A 16,092-nucleotide genomic window follows, 5' to 3' on the forward strand; every position below is an offset into this window, starting at 1 on the left:
TCTGCCTGATTTTCTGAAACAGGCAAGTACCATAACTGTAATTCAATTTCATCATAAATCTCAAAAGTATTTCTTTTTCACTTGGAATTTTCTCTCAGTCAGCCAGTGCTATCAGGTTAGATCAAATAAGTTCCAGTGGGCAGGGTGTGGAGACATGAGCCAAAATGAATCATTTCCTACATAAGCAATTTTTTGTGTCTAGACATTTGGTACCTCAGGTAAAGCTCATCTTTGTTAGCTGATTCTCCAATGTTTTCAGAATTTTTGTGTAATCCTTGAATTCTTTCATCCCGTGTGTTTGCTTGTTTTGTGTTTTTTTTGTGAATCTCACTGGAAAAAAAAGGATATTTTCCTAATTTTTAACTGTATATTTCAATTCTGGACACCATGCCAAGTAAAATGAAGTTTTGGTAGAGGGCTCAGTAATCACAGATACAATCTCATTTAATTCTGTGGGAAGACAGAATTCTGTAGGCGAGTAAATTCAGCCCATGAAGATACATACTCATATCATACTATGAATTGTGACACTGATCAGCCTGCTTGCCTATTTTTTATGTCTTCAATATCAGCAAGTTGTTTAAAAGAATGTTTATGAAGTATATGAAGAGTGTCACAAAAATGTGGACTCTGCACAAAATGGTATTATAATATGGTTCAGGTTTGGCCTCTGTGTGCCCAACTGATTCAAGCAGAAGCAGAAGGGAGTCAGGGCAGGAATCCTTTGACCGGGCTCTTTCCTGCCTAGCATCTTCCCATCAGTAGCCACGTACAGAGACGACACCATTTTGCTATGGAACTGGGACAGAAAGAAAACAATTCATAATTTCCTGTAGGGTTGCTATGCCTTATGGCTGGTAACATCTGTTAATTAGATAGTGGGGACTATAATGACTTTGTAAATAATGTAGCGGGTTGAGATAGCATTGATAAATTGGTTTCATTTAAAGTAGGTGAAAACATAGGAGGCTCTTCTGGAGCAATTTCCTCCATGCAATAAAAGGTTAAATATACATTTGCAATAATGGAGATTAATATGTCCCACAGGAAATCAGTCCTATCAGAGATACACAGATGAACTGGGAGGCCAAAATGACAAAATTGCAGATGTTGCTGTGGTTAGCTGGCGTCAAAAACCACTCTGTCCCATCCTCTAATCACTAGCATCAGCTTCAGGACTGAAGTAAGTATACCACAGGCACTGGTATGAGAAGATGGACAGTGTCTGCTTAAGGACATGTTGTTCTGAAGATATTTTCTAATTAATATTTCTACAGCTGGATTTTTGCAGCTAGATTGTATCACTCAATCTGTTAGGTTAAGATAAGTAAACAGAAAATTTATTGCTTTAGTAACAAAGCATAGTTGCAGATCTATCTTCTTGTTATCAGAGTGAACCTGGTACAGTATTTCTTCTGTCTTGACTGCAATAGGAGCAGTAGAAAAAGTATTTTTGATAACTCATAAAATATAAAGATCCCTAGCACTTTTCAGATCTACACAACAAATACAAGGCCACACCTTCTCTGATTGCAAATCATTCCTATAATTGCTCTGAAGGTTGTATGAAAGCTGTGGGAAATTAACTGATTTCTTAAAATTAGAATAAAACCCTGATTTGCATTCAGAATGTTCAGTCAGCAAACAAACTTAAAGTCTTTTGCTAGGCTAAATATCTAAAATCTTTTCCACCCCAGTGTTACGATGATTTGAACTGTAGAAGTTAGGTAGGTTATGAACAAGTGTGATTTGTGAAGGTAAAACACTAAAGAAACTTTGGATAATGTTTGAGGCTGGGAAAGCAATGCAGCACATCCAGGCTTCAGCCCCTGCACAGAGCCTTATATTCCTGACTAAATCAAGCATTTCTCCTAATGCGTTCACAAATAAATAATCTAAAAATGGTCAAAGTTCAGTGGCCATTATCAGACTGTGTGGCTTGGATTTGCTCATACCTCTGAACCTTGGCATATTCTACCTAACGCTGGTCCCAGCAGCTCTCAGTAACAGTGACACCAAAGCAGAAGTCTGTTCAGGTTGGGCTGCTGCACTGAAAACACAAGTTCATCTACTCACCCAAATAATAATTGCCTCTGCCATTGTATACTGTGTTTCTTTCCAGCACCTCTCTCCCTTCACATGGCAATGGTGTCTGCGCCAGAGTAGGAGACCTCTGGAGGATGAGCTCCCTGGTGAGCACCTCGCACCTCCAGCTGGCCACCTTTGTGCTGGGTACGGTGGGCTGGATCCTGTGCACCATCGCAATGGGAACTGTGGAGTGGAGAGTGTGGCACGTGGACAACACCACCATCATCTCCTCTGGCATCGCCTGGGTGGGGATTTGGAAAGTCTGCTTCATCAGTTACCTTCACGTCTCACCTGGCTATAAAGAACAGTTCTGCCATAAATTCAGTGGCTACGACTCCTCCATCCCCCAGGAGATTTATGTTGCTCAAGGTCTTATGTTGATCGCCATGTTCATGGGCTTGCTGGGACTGACTGCCACAATATTTGCTCTGAGAAATGTTTATATGGGAATCACTCACAAAACTCTCATTACTCGTTTCTTCTTGGTGGGTGGCTTCTTCTACGTATTCGCTGGTCTGTGTGTCCTGATTCCCGTGAGCTGGAATTTCTATTCTGTAACGCACAACCAGAGCATCCCTTTTCCTCTTTCTTACTACATGCCCTCCAGCCCAGCATCGCAGGAAGCTGGTGCTGCCATTCCTATTGGGATTGTAGCAGTCATCCTCCTGCTGCTAAGTGGGACTTTTTCTTTCTCGTACAGATTTCCGGTGGCTGCAAACCCTATCATGAAATCCTGATAGGATAAATCCCCTCTGTCCTGTTTCAGAACAAGAGCATAGTCAAGAGATAAGGATGGCAGCACCAGTGATTTTTATAGTCAAGGAATGATGGAATTTAATTTTAGTCTATAGCAGCCACACTATTTTGCTATCTGACCCAGCTGCATTACCATCTCAATTGTCACATGTGGCCAGAGGTTCATCTTTGAGATAATTGCTGTTGAGCAGCAACTGTGATTAAGTTTTACTAGTTCTCCTCTTTTGTATATACAAATGTTATTGATTAATTTATTTTTTGTGTGTCTAAGATACTTACAATGCTCAAAGAGCTGACTCTGCATTAACTGCCCTGCCAGAAAAATGTGAAATGACACGTGTTAAATGTGAACTTGTTTTCTTGTTGGTACCAAACTAGTTTGTCCATTATTTAATTACATCTGTAGCAAAGTATGTTTTGTGACAAGTCAGGACTTTTAATGCCAATAATAACGAGTGTCATCACGGTTGTGCTAAATGAGTCGTCCCTGAGTTGTCTTACAAAGGTCTTGCCAGTTTCTCCTTTTCCTCTAGGGCACACAAAGAGCTGTGCCTTTAATGCTTCTATATTTCTTTCAAGATATTTGCATTTTATGTTGCAACATGCTTGCCTGTGGGCAAGGTGTGCTCTTAGCTCCTCACTTAGGCAGAGCCAAAAAGTCTGCAAGTGTTCGCTTCTTCATCAGATACTTCTCCAAATCCAAAAGTATTGCAAAAGACGGAAACAACTTCTACAGGTTATTACAAAACTCCTGTCAAAATCAGTGCTCTCAGTAACTGGGAATCTTCAGTATGACTTTCAGGGTATGATTCACTTTACCTGATGTAGACATCTATACCTATACCGATCACTTCAGACTGTTTATAGTCAGTGTAGAGACAAAGTCAAGTCTTTTTTTCCAGAACAGATGCCCAGAGTGGCTGGAAGAGGACGTGCTCCCTAAAAATCTGTTTCTTTTAACCTCCTGTAATGGCTGGAATAACTACAGTTGCTAACTCTGGCATGCACAAGCAAACTTCACCTAAGCTAAATAAAGTTGAAAGGTGAAATAAATCTGTCATTTGAGCAGCATTTCATATGCTAGTGCCACTAAAAATATAAAGAAAGAAAGAAATGTCCCAAATGCTGTAATAAGGACGATTTTAAAAGATAAATTAAGAGGTTGGGAGGAATGAGTGAACAGTGTTGACAAACTGATGATCTATTGAAAACAGGTTCCACCTAAAGTTTCAAAGAAATGCTACAAGAATCTAAGCAATTTAGTTTCACTCTTTTAAATGTCCTCCATTTTCTGGAATACTCGTGGATTCAGAGAAAGAAGAAAAGAAAATGTAATGAAAAATGTAACAAAAAAGTAACAGTTCTTGTATATTACAGGAAAAGGTATAATGCCAACAAACCAGGTCTTATTGCTTGTGGTTGTTACTCGTGGTAAATACTTTTAATTTTGGAGACAGAGAATGGAAAGCAACTCAGTCTTCTGCAAACCTCCCCTTTTCTTACTTTCAAGGAGAAAGACAGTGCTCCAGGGTCTTTCTCAGCACTCTTTTTTCTGTGTTTTTGGTTTTTTTTCTCCAGGATCCTGGTTAACATTGCCACTTGTTCTATCAAGATTGCTCTTACTTATACCTTTCTGCCTTAAGTTTCATGCTCACTGAGCTCATGAGATATATACAGATAGAAGAAATTTGGTTCTTTATTACCACCTTAACTGGTCCTAGCAGTCCATTTTTTTTCTCCACATCTCCCCATGGTCTTGACTTTGCTGTACCAATCGCCTGTACAGAATCCCTACAGCACCTTCATTTCCTCTCCGGTCTTCCAGTCTCTTCTGAAGCAGCAGCTTATCTCATCACTGGCAATTTTTTCATCTGCTGCAAGTGTTTATCCTTTTCAACTGTTTACAATGTCGTAAAGCACTTTCAAGTGGTGTTTCAATGAAGACACATGATTGTTTATTAGATATTGTTTCTAGTTTGATTTCTACTGTGCATCCTTTACAATGTTGGTAGGTTTTGTTTTTATATGTGCAAGTCAATAGAACTGTTATCTCTTCCCACAGGGCCCACAATAATATTAGATTTTATCTTATTGTAGTTGTAAAGAAAAAAAAGATCTATCCACTTGTTCATGCCAGCATTTCCCCACCTAATAAACCACCAATATTCCCTGGCAAGGAACTTGAACTTTGGCAGAAAATGACCGATTCTTCAATTTTTTTTCAGTTCACGTATGCACAGAAATGTCAATAACCCCAACTGTATTTCTCAGCTATATTCACTAAATTAGTTGGTTCGATTTACATTTTTTCTTCTCACTAAAAGAAGAAAGCAACAAACAACATCAGACACATGCTAAATTTCTGCATTGCTGTCACAGCTGTTTCCAGCAGTGATTCTGTCTCTCTGTCCTGATATGTGGCTAGGAAACACTGGTGGCGTGTCAGACGTAGGCTAGATGGAGGGGAAAGTCCTCAGCTAAACACTGGAATAGATTACCTAAGGAGACGTGTGGGGTTTTAAAAATCACTTTTTGTTAAAAGTAATTTTAGACAAGCAGTGCCATGAACACTGTAGGTATGACTGAGGCTATCTCAGGTCAGAGAGATGATCCAGATGGAGCTCTTGGCATCCCTTGCCACTGTATTTCCTAGGCCTCCAATACAGGAGTCTATTCACAGTCACGTGGTCCAGATAATCTGATGATATATGATAAAACATAGTCTGTGGTCAAATATCAGGCTATATTAAAAGTCCCAGACCTTTCCTGAAGAAAAGGTGCCGGGGAGCGGGGGGGGGGGGGGGTAGGGAGGAGGAACAACAGATCAAAACAAAAGAGAGGCAAAACTTCCATTGATTTCAATGGAACTGAGCCTGTCTCATCTTGATCCCTCAAGGCTGTGCGATTCATTACATTTTAATGAATGTTTATGTTCGTTAAGGTTTTGGTATTGGAGGAAGTAAAGCTCCTGTGCTTTTACTTCGTCAGTGAGGAGACACAGTTTGTGCATCTTTTCATGACCCATTTGTTTCAGAATTTGAGAAGCTAAGTTACATTTCAGTAGGTCAGTTTGTTGCCAATTCAGTTGTGCGTATACAGCTATTTTTAGGGTTGTCTGCAAAATCAGGCAGTTGAAATGATTTCAATTTAAAACTCAAAAATGTAAGACTTCTCTGGAAGGCTATTTTTAACCTAGATTACCTCAGGGAGCTACACTAGAGCCTGCCTCGCAATCATTTGTAGTAGCACAACAGAGAACAGGCAGCAAGCTGTAGTGCAAAGGCAGGAATGAGTGGCCAAGGCCTTGGAGTAGAGCAATAAGGAGCAAGAAATTTGCTCCTAAGCAAAATTTACCAGTGAAGAGATGGTATTGCGCAGCCCCATCTCCAGCTTCAGTGCAGACTGGAACCTGCTGCCTCCCCAGTGACAGCCCCGCTCGCCTTGTGGGCTCCACCCTGTCTAGGAATGTCTCCACGCTGGCCTCAGTCTACACATATACCAGTCTCGCTTTGTTTTTTTGGAGTTGACAATAAACAAGTATCCTGTGATTCACTCACATGTCTGAATGCACAGCTGGGGGAATGGTCTGAATATGAAGACTCTCTTTGAATTCCCCTGGGTATCTAGGCACAGTGATAAAGCACCCATCTTTGACCTCTAAAATTCGCTCCTTGGCATTCATGTACCACATGATGCATGTTGTTTACCCTACTTATATGTACCATCTGCCTTACCTGTTCATTCATGGCCACAAACCAAACTGTGTATGAATATACGTTCAATATTCCTCTCAAAGATGTATGCTCAAAGCAGATGGAGCTGAAAAGTGCCTCATAGTCAAACAAGCCGATAGCACAAAGTCTCCAGAGATTTTCTCCCCAGGTGAATGTGCAATTCTGACCGACAGCGTTTGTGTTCAGGTAAAGGAGGAGGGACGACCTGGAGACATTTTACTGCAGAGCAGGTCAACAAATTATTTGGGTTAAGCCAGTAAACAATTTTTTTATTCAAGTCAGCAGTTTTACATGAAGACAGTCTTGATTGCCGATTTAGCTGATTAAAAACAACGCTAGGCTCAGAAAGAAATGTCTTTGTCGTCACATGGCTCATGGTATATTACAATTATGAGAGGGAGGGTGTTTTTCAGGAGAGAACTATTTTTAGACCTTGGACCATTTTTCCCTTAGAATGGAAAAACTGAAATGTCACAGGCAATTTCCTGCTCTTTAGGTCATTAAAATACTTCAGGACAAAGAGTTTTTGCTTAAAAATGTAAGTCTGGCTGGCATAGTGTTTAACAGCAAATTGTTTTCTTAAAATAGGAAACCAATGTACATTAAATTAAAGGTTCCCAGAAGAGACATGTTCCCTGTGAAAATATACCTTTTTCAAAACTGAACTGGGATTCCTTTCATGCTTGCCAACATCTGTATTGTCAGATCCAGTATCGGCTCATAAAAACGTATTTTTCAGTCGACAGATTCCCTTTTCACTACTCAAATGATTTACTCTGTTTCCCTTGCCTGAGAGAGGTGAGATTGTTCAATTATTAGTGTGGTGGTTTGGAGTGCATTGGCTCTCAATTACTGTGTCAAAACCAATTATGCAGCAATCAAGAAAATGTAAGTAAGTGAATCTCATCTCAGAATTATGAAACCAATATATATCAACTCATAAGTGTGACTGCGTACACTATGCACCGTTAATATCCAATTCACAGAACGTCACGTCACCTCCTTTCTCTTGGGATATATGTGGGAAAGACCAAGTGCAAGGTTAATTCCCAGAATGATATTTTGAAGAAGCATATAAATTATTTACATCTGAGCTTTAGCTTTACAAATATGTGTAAAGTCTGACCCATAGTCATTCCATATGACAGTTTCCCATTTGTAAAATAAAGATAGTAGCAACTCACACAAACTTACAGTAATAATAAATTAAAGATTTCTATGATGGGAGCCACTGAAGACACTGAAGTAGATCTGCTGAAACTTCGAAGCTGTACTCAGGGATGCAGAAGTCCCTTGGGTGTGTGAAGCTGCCTTGCTGTTACCAGCAGAGCAGAGGCAGAAGAGGAATGGTGTCACGCAAGGGAAGGGGGATGAGGAAAGACAGACAGCAAGGGAAAAGAAGGAAAAAAAGGAAGATTCCAGAATGCTATAAAAATACAAATTATTATCACTACTTAACATCATGATGATAAATATTTAATAAACATTTCAACAACAGGCAGAAGGGCTGACTAACAAGCAATGGGTCAGGTACGGAAAAAAAAAGATGAAAAAGAAAGCAGGAATCGTGTTCTGAAGAGAAGTGAAAATGAATGGAAGAAAAGAGGTAGATTATATAGTAGGCAACACTGCAAAAGAGCAGAGAGGATGCCCACCATGCTCCCATCTAACTACACTGGCTTTGGCAAAATCCTCCTTGATGGCAGTGACTCAGATGGGAACGGCATCCTTCTGCAACACTGAGGACACCGGGGACCCAAGAGACTGAGTGCAGGCAGCAGCCACGTGTACTGAATCCCACTGTGCCGCCAGGCAGCACAATAACACACTGTACTTCCCCCCTGCCCCCAATACATCCATCCTGTGCTGGGTTTGCCTATGGCATGGCTGTGGTAGTTCACAGGGTTGTCTGGACCATGGGCACCACCTTCTGCTGGTCAGCATCAGGTATGCTGAGCGCCGAGCATGGCACACCAATGACACCTCCAGCACTGCTCAGGTGGGAACTGGGAAACTTGAACAGTCGCTGTGCAGTCTCCAGGGACTTATGAATAAAGGTCAGTCACAGATTCAGACTCAGTGAAGACATTAATCCCCGGAAACCTTGATGAAAGCTCAGATGCTTTCACTGGCTGCTATGATCCTGGGAGCACTAGGAAAAACCTACAAGCTTTGCTCTAGGAAATATTTATAACGGTTGTACTCAAAATCCACATATCAGCTTTTTCCTAGCTGAGGGGATGTTGAAAATGTTTGCTGGCATATGTCTGTTAATCCCCGTGAGCTGCAATCTCTGTTCTGCAGTGTGCAGCCACGGTTCTCATTTCCCCTTCTCCCCACACCAGCCCGGGGCACAGGAAGCCGATGCTGCCGCTCCTACTGGGATTACAGCCCTTGTCCTGCTGCTCTTGAGTGGGACCCTTTCTCTCTAACATAAACATGCTATTGTGCTGGATGCCAAGGCTCCTTCTGATAATAAAGGCTTCAGATGCCTGTGAGAAACGTGAGGCAGGGCTACAGGATACACATAGCAACCCAGTGACTTCATCTGCTCAAGTAGCCCTCTGGGTTCAGCCATGACTCTTCGGTGACATTAATAATTTGCTGTTTGAATTCAGGGGAACAGAAATAAGCTATGAGACAAATTATTTTTACCCAAAGATTTATTTCTCATTAACTCTGAAACACTGCTGTCTTGGTTGGGTATCTGACTTCACTTCAGCATCACCGATCAGTGTTATTTCTAGAGTGACTTTCTGCATAGGTGGACTTAATTTTGTTTGATTTTTTTCAGAGGTATGTAAATTCAGTGTTAATTTAATGGAATTTTACTTGCTGTAATCAAACGCTGTATCAATGGACTCTTTAGCAAAAGGCACCTAAAGGATGCTTTTTTAAAGAACATCTTTTTTGACCTGTCCTTTACTAGTTCATACAGACATCATGGCCTGCATTATGCAGGACAGACACAATATTTGCCATGGTTAAGTGTAACTAAATATTATAAGCTACGGTAGGAATAAAATGGGATTGTTGAAGTGGCTGTACTTCTTTTTGCAAGGGTTTCAGACTAACCGGTATAACCCTCCTGTGGCAGGAAGGCGCTCAGCACATGCCAGTTCATCCTATCTTTCTGTGCCTCTGAAAGCACACCCCATGAACCTATCAGTGTGATTAGTCGCAAGAGCATTAATACCTTATCTTCATGTTGCTGTTTCTCAGAAATGTTTGCATCCGCCAGGATGTGTCTCTATAAATAGCTTCATTTCCAGTGAAAACTCAGGAATTCTGAGATTTACATTTTGCAGCTGTACATAGCAAACACTGCTTGGTTTGCTAGTAGTCGAGAATTCCCAGATGATCCTGGTGATATTCAAAGCTGATGCAGACAGTCTCCAAAGTTGGTGGCAGCCTTCAGTGCCTCCAGGGTCCTTCTAGCTGCTGTGCTCAGTCCAGGCTTCTGACCTTGCTGTCAGGTGCTGCTCTCTCCTTTGAAAGACAAAGCATTGGCATCACCCATACCCTCTGCCAGGAGGAGTTTTGCCCACAGATTTCACAAGCTTTGACATTTAAACATCAGTCATATGAAGACAGTTATTATCAGTCAGAGAAACTTGCCTCTGACAAAAGCATTGCTTGCTTCTCAGATTCCTGGCAGTGCTTCAGAAAACTTGATTCACTAATGAAACTTGGTATTTGCAGCAGCAAATACAAAAACTACTCTGAAGTAGGTATAACAAAAAAGAGTCTGAGTGTAAAAAGATAATTTGGGCTTTTAGCCTGAAAAGTGAGTCTTACAGGAGTCTGATCATGGAAGTCAAAGGGAATTTAGGAAAGTACTCAGTATCTTGCAGTGTTGCTCTTTAATTCTAGCCTAAAAAGGCTAAGCTCTGATATGCAGGTTAACTGCCTAAGGACATGCCATCAAAACTTTTTGGTTTAAGCTAAACTAGATAGTTTGAAGAAAAGTATCAGAAGTCCACACTACCTAAATTATCCCATTATTCTACTTGGAAACCACATTGTTTCTAGGAAGTCTGGCAAGGAACTCCAATTCTTTTTAAATTACCTCAATTAAAACAGTCCTTATCGTAATGGCCACTCCAATGCCTTACGAGATCTAAAAGATTTTTTTCTTGTCTAAACAACCAGTGCAAACTGAAGATCAGGAGCGAGACAAAAGAACACACAAGCATACAAGCAATGAAGGACAAACCATGGAGGCACAGGAGAAAAGCAACACTGAACAAGAGAACTACAAAAAAAAAGCTTGTGAGGGGTAAGAGAGAAGAAAGTTGAGTGAGTCATTGAGACAAAAATGAGAGAGGCAGGAAACTGCAAATGAAGAAGAGAGAAGCAGAAAAGGAAAGTGAGAGGAAGGTGGTTCAACAAAGACAGGGAAGAGTAGAGGATAAAATCTGGTTGGAGGTTTAGAAAACAAAGGTTTTGGCTGTGCAATTCAGCCTGAAATGGTCCTTTATTCAGAAAATGAGAATGGGCACTTCTACTTTAGTGGTTCATATTCAGAAGGAAGACAAAAAGCGAAAGTTACACAGAGAGGCAATTTAGCTGGCCATGGTTCACTGCGCACCTAGCACTCAAATCTGGAGATTTTAGAGTTGGTACATCTGGCAGTGGAGAATGTGAATTACTGCAGATTTATATAACACATATAAAATATATTTTGCAGCATACATGAGTCTTGGCAGTTCCTGCCCTCATAGTAGGATTCATCTGCTTAAGCTTTTCTCAGGAATTAACTGTAGGAGTTACAGGGGTATATACATGAATGGCCAACATCTTATTTGGGATGACCAACATCTTCATCCTGAGCAGGTATTTCCATGTTAGTTTGTCTCAACTAATAGCTTTCTCTGTCCATTCACTGCAGTCTGATGAATTATGCTACAAGAGGAAGATTTAATCCCAAAGCCAGTTTAATCCATTGTTTACACAAAATCTTGGAAATTGTGCTCTGTTACTGGAAAGCCAGCAGAGGAAGCCCATGTTAACACAGCCTCTTACAAATGCTCTCTCTGGTGAATTCAGTGCTGGTAAGTAAACAAAAAAAAGGCAGAAAGTCCCACAGGAAAAGAGCTCTTTGTCTATTAAAGCAGAAAAAGTTTACAGCAAGTGGATAGACTAGATAAGAGCAGCTTCTGCTTTCAAGATTTTACAAATAAAAAATTTATTTATATGTCGGTCTACTTTGGCAAATTGGTGTTGGTGACCAAAGTCTGGATTAGGAACCACAAAAATGCTGTTCCACAGCTCCTGTGGTAAGTGATCTAATCACTGCACGATGGCTAGACACACAACTGTGAGGAGATGCATTAATGTCTGTGAAGTACTCAGAAAATTGTTTGCATTGCTCAGACAACACCTGGATGGCTGAACTAAGGATCAGTGATTTAATACCACTCAGAGTGAGTAGTAAGCAAGTAGCTACAGATACCAGCTTGGTTTTAAGACAGGCTGCCTTTTTGCCATATCATCACCGGGAAAAAAAGATTATCAGCTGACATCATCAAATGAAACCAATTAACATTAGTTGAGAAACTGGGTCTTGTCCTATAATAGACATATATGAAGATTAAATATGCTTTAAAACTCTACTAACCTTATGTCATGGTTTAGGGCTGGGCTGGCCACTAAATGCTGGACAGATGCTGTCTATTAACCTCTCTCCCCTCTCCAGAAGGGGAAGGGAAAAAGAGAACAGAGGAGAGAGACTTATGGGTTTGAAAAGAAAACTAAAACAGGTTTAATGAAACTATGACAATAATATGAAAGGATAATAATGTAAATAGGAAAAGAATGTAAATAGGAAAATAATGAAATATATAGAAATATACACAAACCCAATATCAAATCCTACCTACTCATGAAGATTACTTCACCAGAGGCTCTGCAGAGCAGGGCACTGGAAAAGACCCAGACTGGACTCAGTAGCAGGTGGGAGCTGGATTCAGGAACTGCATTCAGGAACTGCATTCAGGAATGCATGGATTGAGAACAAAGGCAGACAGACTAACAGGGTTCTGCTTCTGCAGAAGAAGCATAGACAAGGAAAAGAGAGCTTCACCCTCGTGATCCCTCAGCTTTATACTGAGTATGACGTGTATGGGATGAAATACCGACCTGTCCTCTCCTCCCCACAGGTGCCACACCTCACTTATGACACCCCAATACGGCACCCATGTTGTGGTAGTGGCCTTGATCTCCATAGGTGCAAGTATAAGCAAGAGCTACATTTACATACCATACCTAACAGTAACTACGAAAATCAAGCACTATCAGTTGTAGAAGTGGACACTGTCTGGAAAAACATGCCATCAGTTTCAGAAAGTACAGTCACTTAGAAGAGACTTAACTGAAAAGTAAAATCACTAAATAAAGAATTAGTTCTATATAGCTCAAACTGGGACAAGTTAGTTCAGCCTGCTCGGATCAACCGCCTGGCAATGGGATTAAGAAGGAAAAAAACCCCACATCTAATTTGTGGTGTCTGTGCTAGTTATTAGTATTCCCTTTTCTGATCACTTGTTAATTAATACCTTACTTATTTTGCATTAATTTCTTTTCCTCTTTATTAATTATAAGTATTTCTGATGGGCTAAATTTTGCTTCTTTAGACTGAAAGGCTGGGAGGTTGTCATTGAGAGAATTGACTGATTCAAGGCTGGGGATTCTTGCAGAAGGAAATGGTAAAAACTGAAAGGAGTTTATCTTGACTGAGAAACTATGACATGAAAGGCATAAAGAAAGTTTCCTTCTTATGTATTTAAGCAAAACTGTTAAAATTGTTAAAAGATTCCTCTTAAAATAATTTGGTCAAGTGTTTTAGAGCAAAGATGCAATTGCTGAGCTGTTGACTTTCAATTGCCACCTATGGGTCCTTGCCACATTGGTTTAATGGAAATCTACCTCCTTTAACAATTTCAGTGTTGATTAAATAAGTTAGTTTATAATTTTAGAATAGAATAGAATCATTTAGGTTGGAAAAGACCTTAAAGATCATAGAGTCCAGCCATAAACCTAACACTGCCAAGTTCCCCACTAAACCATGTCCCTAAGCATTAGTCTTTCAAACACCTCCAGGGATGGTGACCCAACCACCTCCCTGAGCAGTCAATTCCAAAGCCTGATGACCTTTTCAGTAAAGAAATCTTTCCTAATAACCAATCTAAACCTTCCCTGGCACAATTTGAGGCCATTCCCTCTCATCCTATCACTTGTTACTTTGGGAAAGAGCCCAAAACCCACATCACTACAACCTCCTTTCAGGTAATTGTAAAGAGTGATGAGATCTTCCCTGAGCCGCCTTTTCGCCCCAGTTCCCTCAGCTGCTCCTCACAAGACTTGTCTTCTAGACCCTTCACCAGCTTTGTTGCCCTTCTCTGGAACATGCTGCAGCACCTCAATGTCCTTCTTGTAGTGACGGGCCCAAAACTGAACACAGTATCTGAGGTGTGGCCTCACCAGCACCAAGTACCATGGCACGATCACTTCTCTACTCCTCCTGGCCACACTATTTCTGATACAAGCCAAGCTGCACTTGGCCTTTTGGCCACCTGGGCACACTGCTGGCTCATGTTCAGTCAGCTGTCAACCAGTACCCCCAGGTCTTTTTCCACCAGGCAGCTTTTCAGCCACTCCTCCCCAAGCCTGTAGCTCTGCATGAGGTTGTCATGACTCAAGAGCAGGACCCGGCACTTGGCCTTGTTGAACCTCATACAACTGGCCTTGGCCCATCGATCCAGACTCTTGAGATCCCTCTGTAAAGTCTTCCTACCCTCAAGCAGATCAACGCTGCCATCCAGCTTGGTGTCATCTGCAAATTTACAGAGGGTGCACTCGATCTCCTCATCCAGATCATTGATAAAGGTTACATTTCTAAATTAAAATCTTAGGACAGTAATTTGAGGATTTTTTTAATAGATGCAACCCACTAGATCATCACTGCTACAAGCTCCTGAAATTACTCCTTTTTTTTACCTATTGGAGACCTGGGTGGGGATGAGGAATATCTTGGTGCCAATTTCAGACAAAAGTTTGGATGCCCACACATTAACATGCGCTAACATGTGACTTTCAGAAGCCTGGAAATCTGAGCTTTTACAGCTTTGTTCCCAGCACAGTGAATGGGAATAAAAGTCAATATTTTTCTTCAGTGGGATTTAAAAAAAACCAACCACCACCTTCAAACATTATGCACAGTGCAAAATACCACACAGAGTTAAATGTCTGGAAACTCTGGAGACATCCTATTCCTCTGTTCCTTCTGCTGAATCTGGGTCACCCCATGGCAAAGCAAAAAAACAAGCCTTTGATCGCACAGAAAATGTTGGCTGCACAGCTGGGGGCTCAGCAGTGCTAGCCACAGGATTCGTCTCGATACTCAAGATAAGGAGGGCCTTGAACCCAGGTGACTCACTTTTAAAATAAATGTGCTATTTTGATAGAAAGCAGTGATTAACATCCTTGCAGGCATTTTTTAAAGTAGTTGTCACCGCATGTTGTGAGGGTGACACTCTTGATCAGAATCAAATGTGCTCTGTCTGCAGCTGCTGGGTTTTAGGGTATTCCAGAGGTGCGAGATGGATCACATTTCTAGAGTGAAAGGGGCTTTAGCAGGAGTTACCTACCTGGCTAGGAAAGTCTTGGGCTCTTGCTCACTACAGAACTTAAGGCATCATTAAAGCTTTGCAGGACACAGAAAAGCACAACTTAGGCTTCAAACCACCCCAGAACTCAGGCCTTTCCTTCTCTAAGTTCATACTCACCATATGCACTGGATTTTTCAGTGAACATTTATTTTTCTGCACAGCCAGCACCACAGCCAACAAAAACGTGACAACAGCTGATCACCTTCAGGTTTAAAATTTCTTGCTCATCATTTTTTATATTGCCTAATTGAAATTGCTTTCTATGTTTCCGTATGTTGTGTAGAACATTAATGCTTCCTATAGAATGGAAACTGTGATATACAGAGGACGCTACTTTCAGCTCCTCTGTGGGATGTTTTATGGTTTGACTCTGGAAAGCCCTACATTATTGGAAAGAACTCTTCTAAAAGTTTTGCAATTTGCATTAAAATCCTTCTGCCTCCACGGAAATAACTGACAACCAAGACTGCCCTATGCTAGCTGCTGCCATGGAGATAGCAGCTGCATGCTTGGGCCTCTTTCCTCTGTGGAATATCTCCAGCAAAGAGTTTATTATTGATATTTTTTATAGGGTACCTCCTACCAATAAAAACAAAATAGTCTAAATTTGGCCTCTCACAAGCAACAAGGTGGGGTTTCGCGAGAGCAGAGTAGAGGGGCAGAACCACCTCCCTTGACCTGCTGGGCATATGTACGGTTAATAATTGAGATGTTCAGTGCAGGAAACATAGACAGGTCTGAGAGAAAAGCCTGCGAACGAGATTTACTGTAAATGTCAGGGGCTCTTGGGGGCCTCAGCTCCCTCAGCTTAAACCAGCTGCTCTTCTGCCTCTGAGCACCGCCAC

The 16,092-nt window shown here is 41.1% G+C and overlaps 1 protein-coding gene across 1 annotated transcript; it reads left to right on the forward strand.

Moving 5' to 3' along the window:
- Positions 1-2,180: 2,180 nt before the first annotated feature.
- On the forward strand, positions 2,181-2,825 carry LOC104547237 (claudin-3). The gene has a single exon (XM_010192846.1). It carries the CDS (start codon positions 2,181-2,183, stop codon positions 2,823-2,825), a length of 645 nt encoding a protein of 214 aa, XP_010191148.1.
- The last annotated feature ends 13,267 nt before the right edge of the window (positions 2,826-16,092 follow it).

The sequence above is a fragment of the Mesitornis unicolor genome, unplaced genomic scaffold (assembly GCF_000695765.1).
Source record: "Mesitornis unicolor isolate BGI_N332 unplaced genomic scaffold, ASM69576v1 scaffold13019, whole genome shotgun sequence".
In the NCBI taxonomy this organism is placed as follows: Eukaryota; Metazoa; Chordata; class Aves; order Mesitornithiformes; family Mesitornithidae; genus Mesitornis; species Mesitornis unicolor.

Bases quoted from the DNA above. Each gene is read 5' to 3' on its own strand.
- LOC104547237 (XM_010192846.1), top strand. From the start codon at position 2,181: ATGAGCTCCCTGGTGAGCACCTCGCACCTCCAGCTGGCCACCTTTGTG.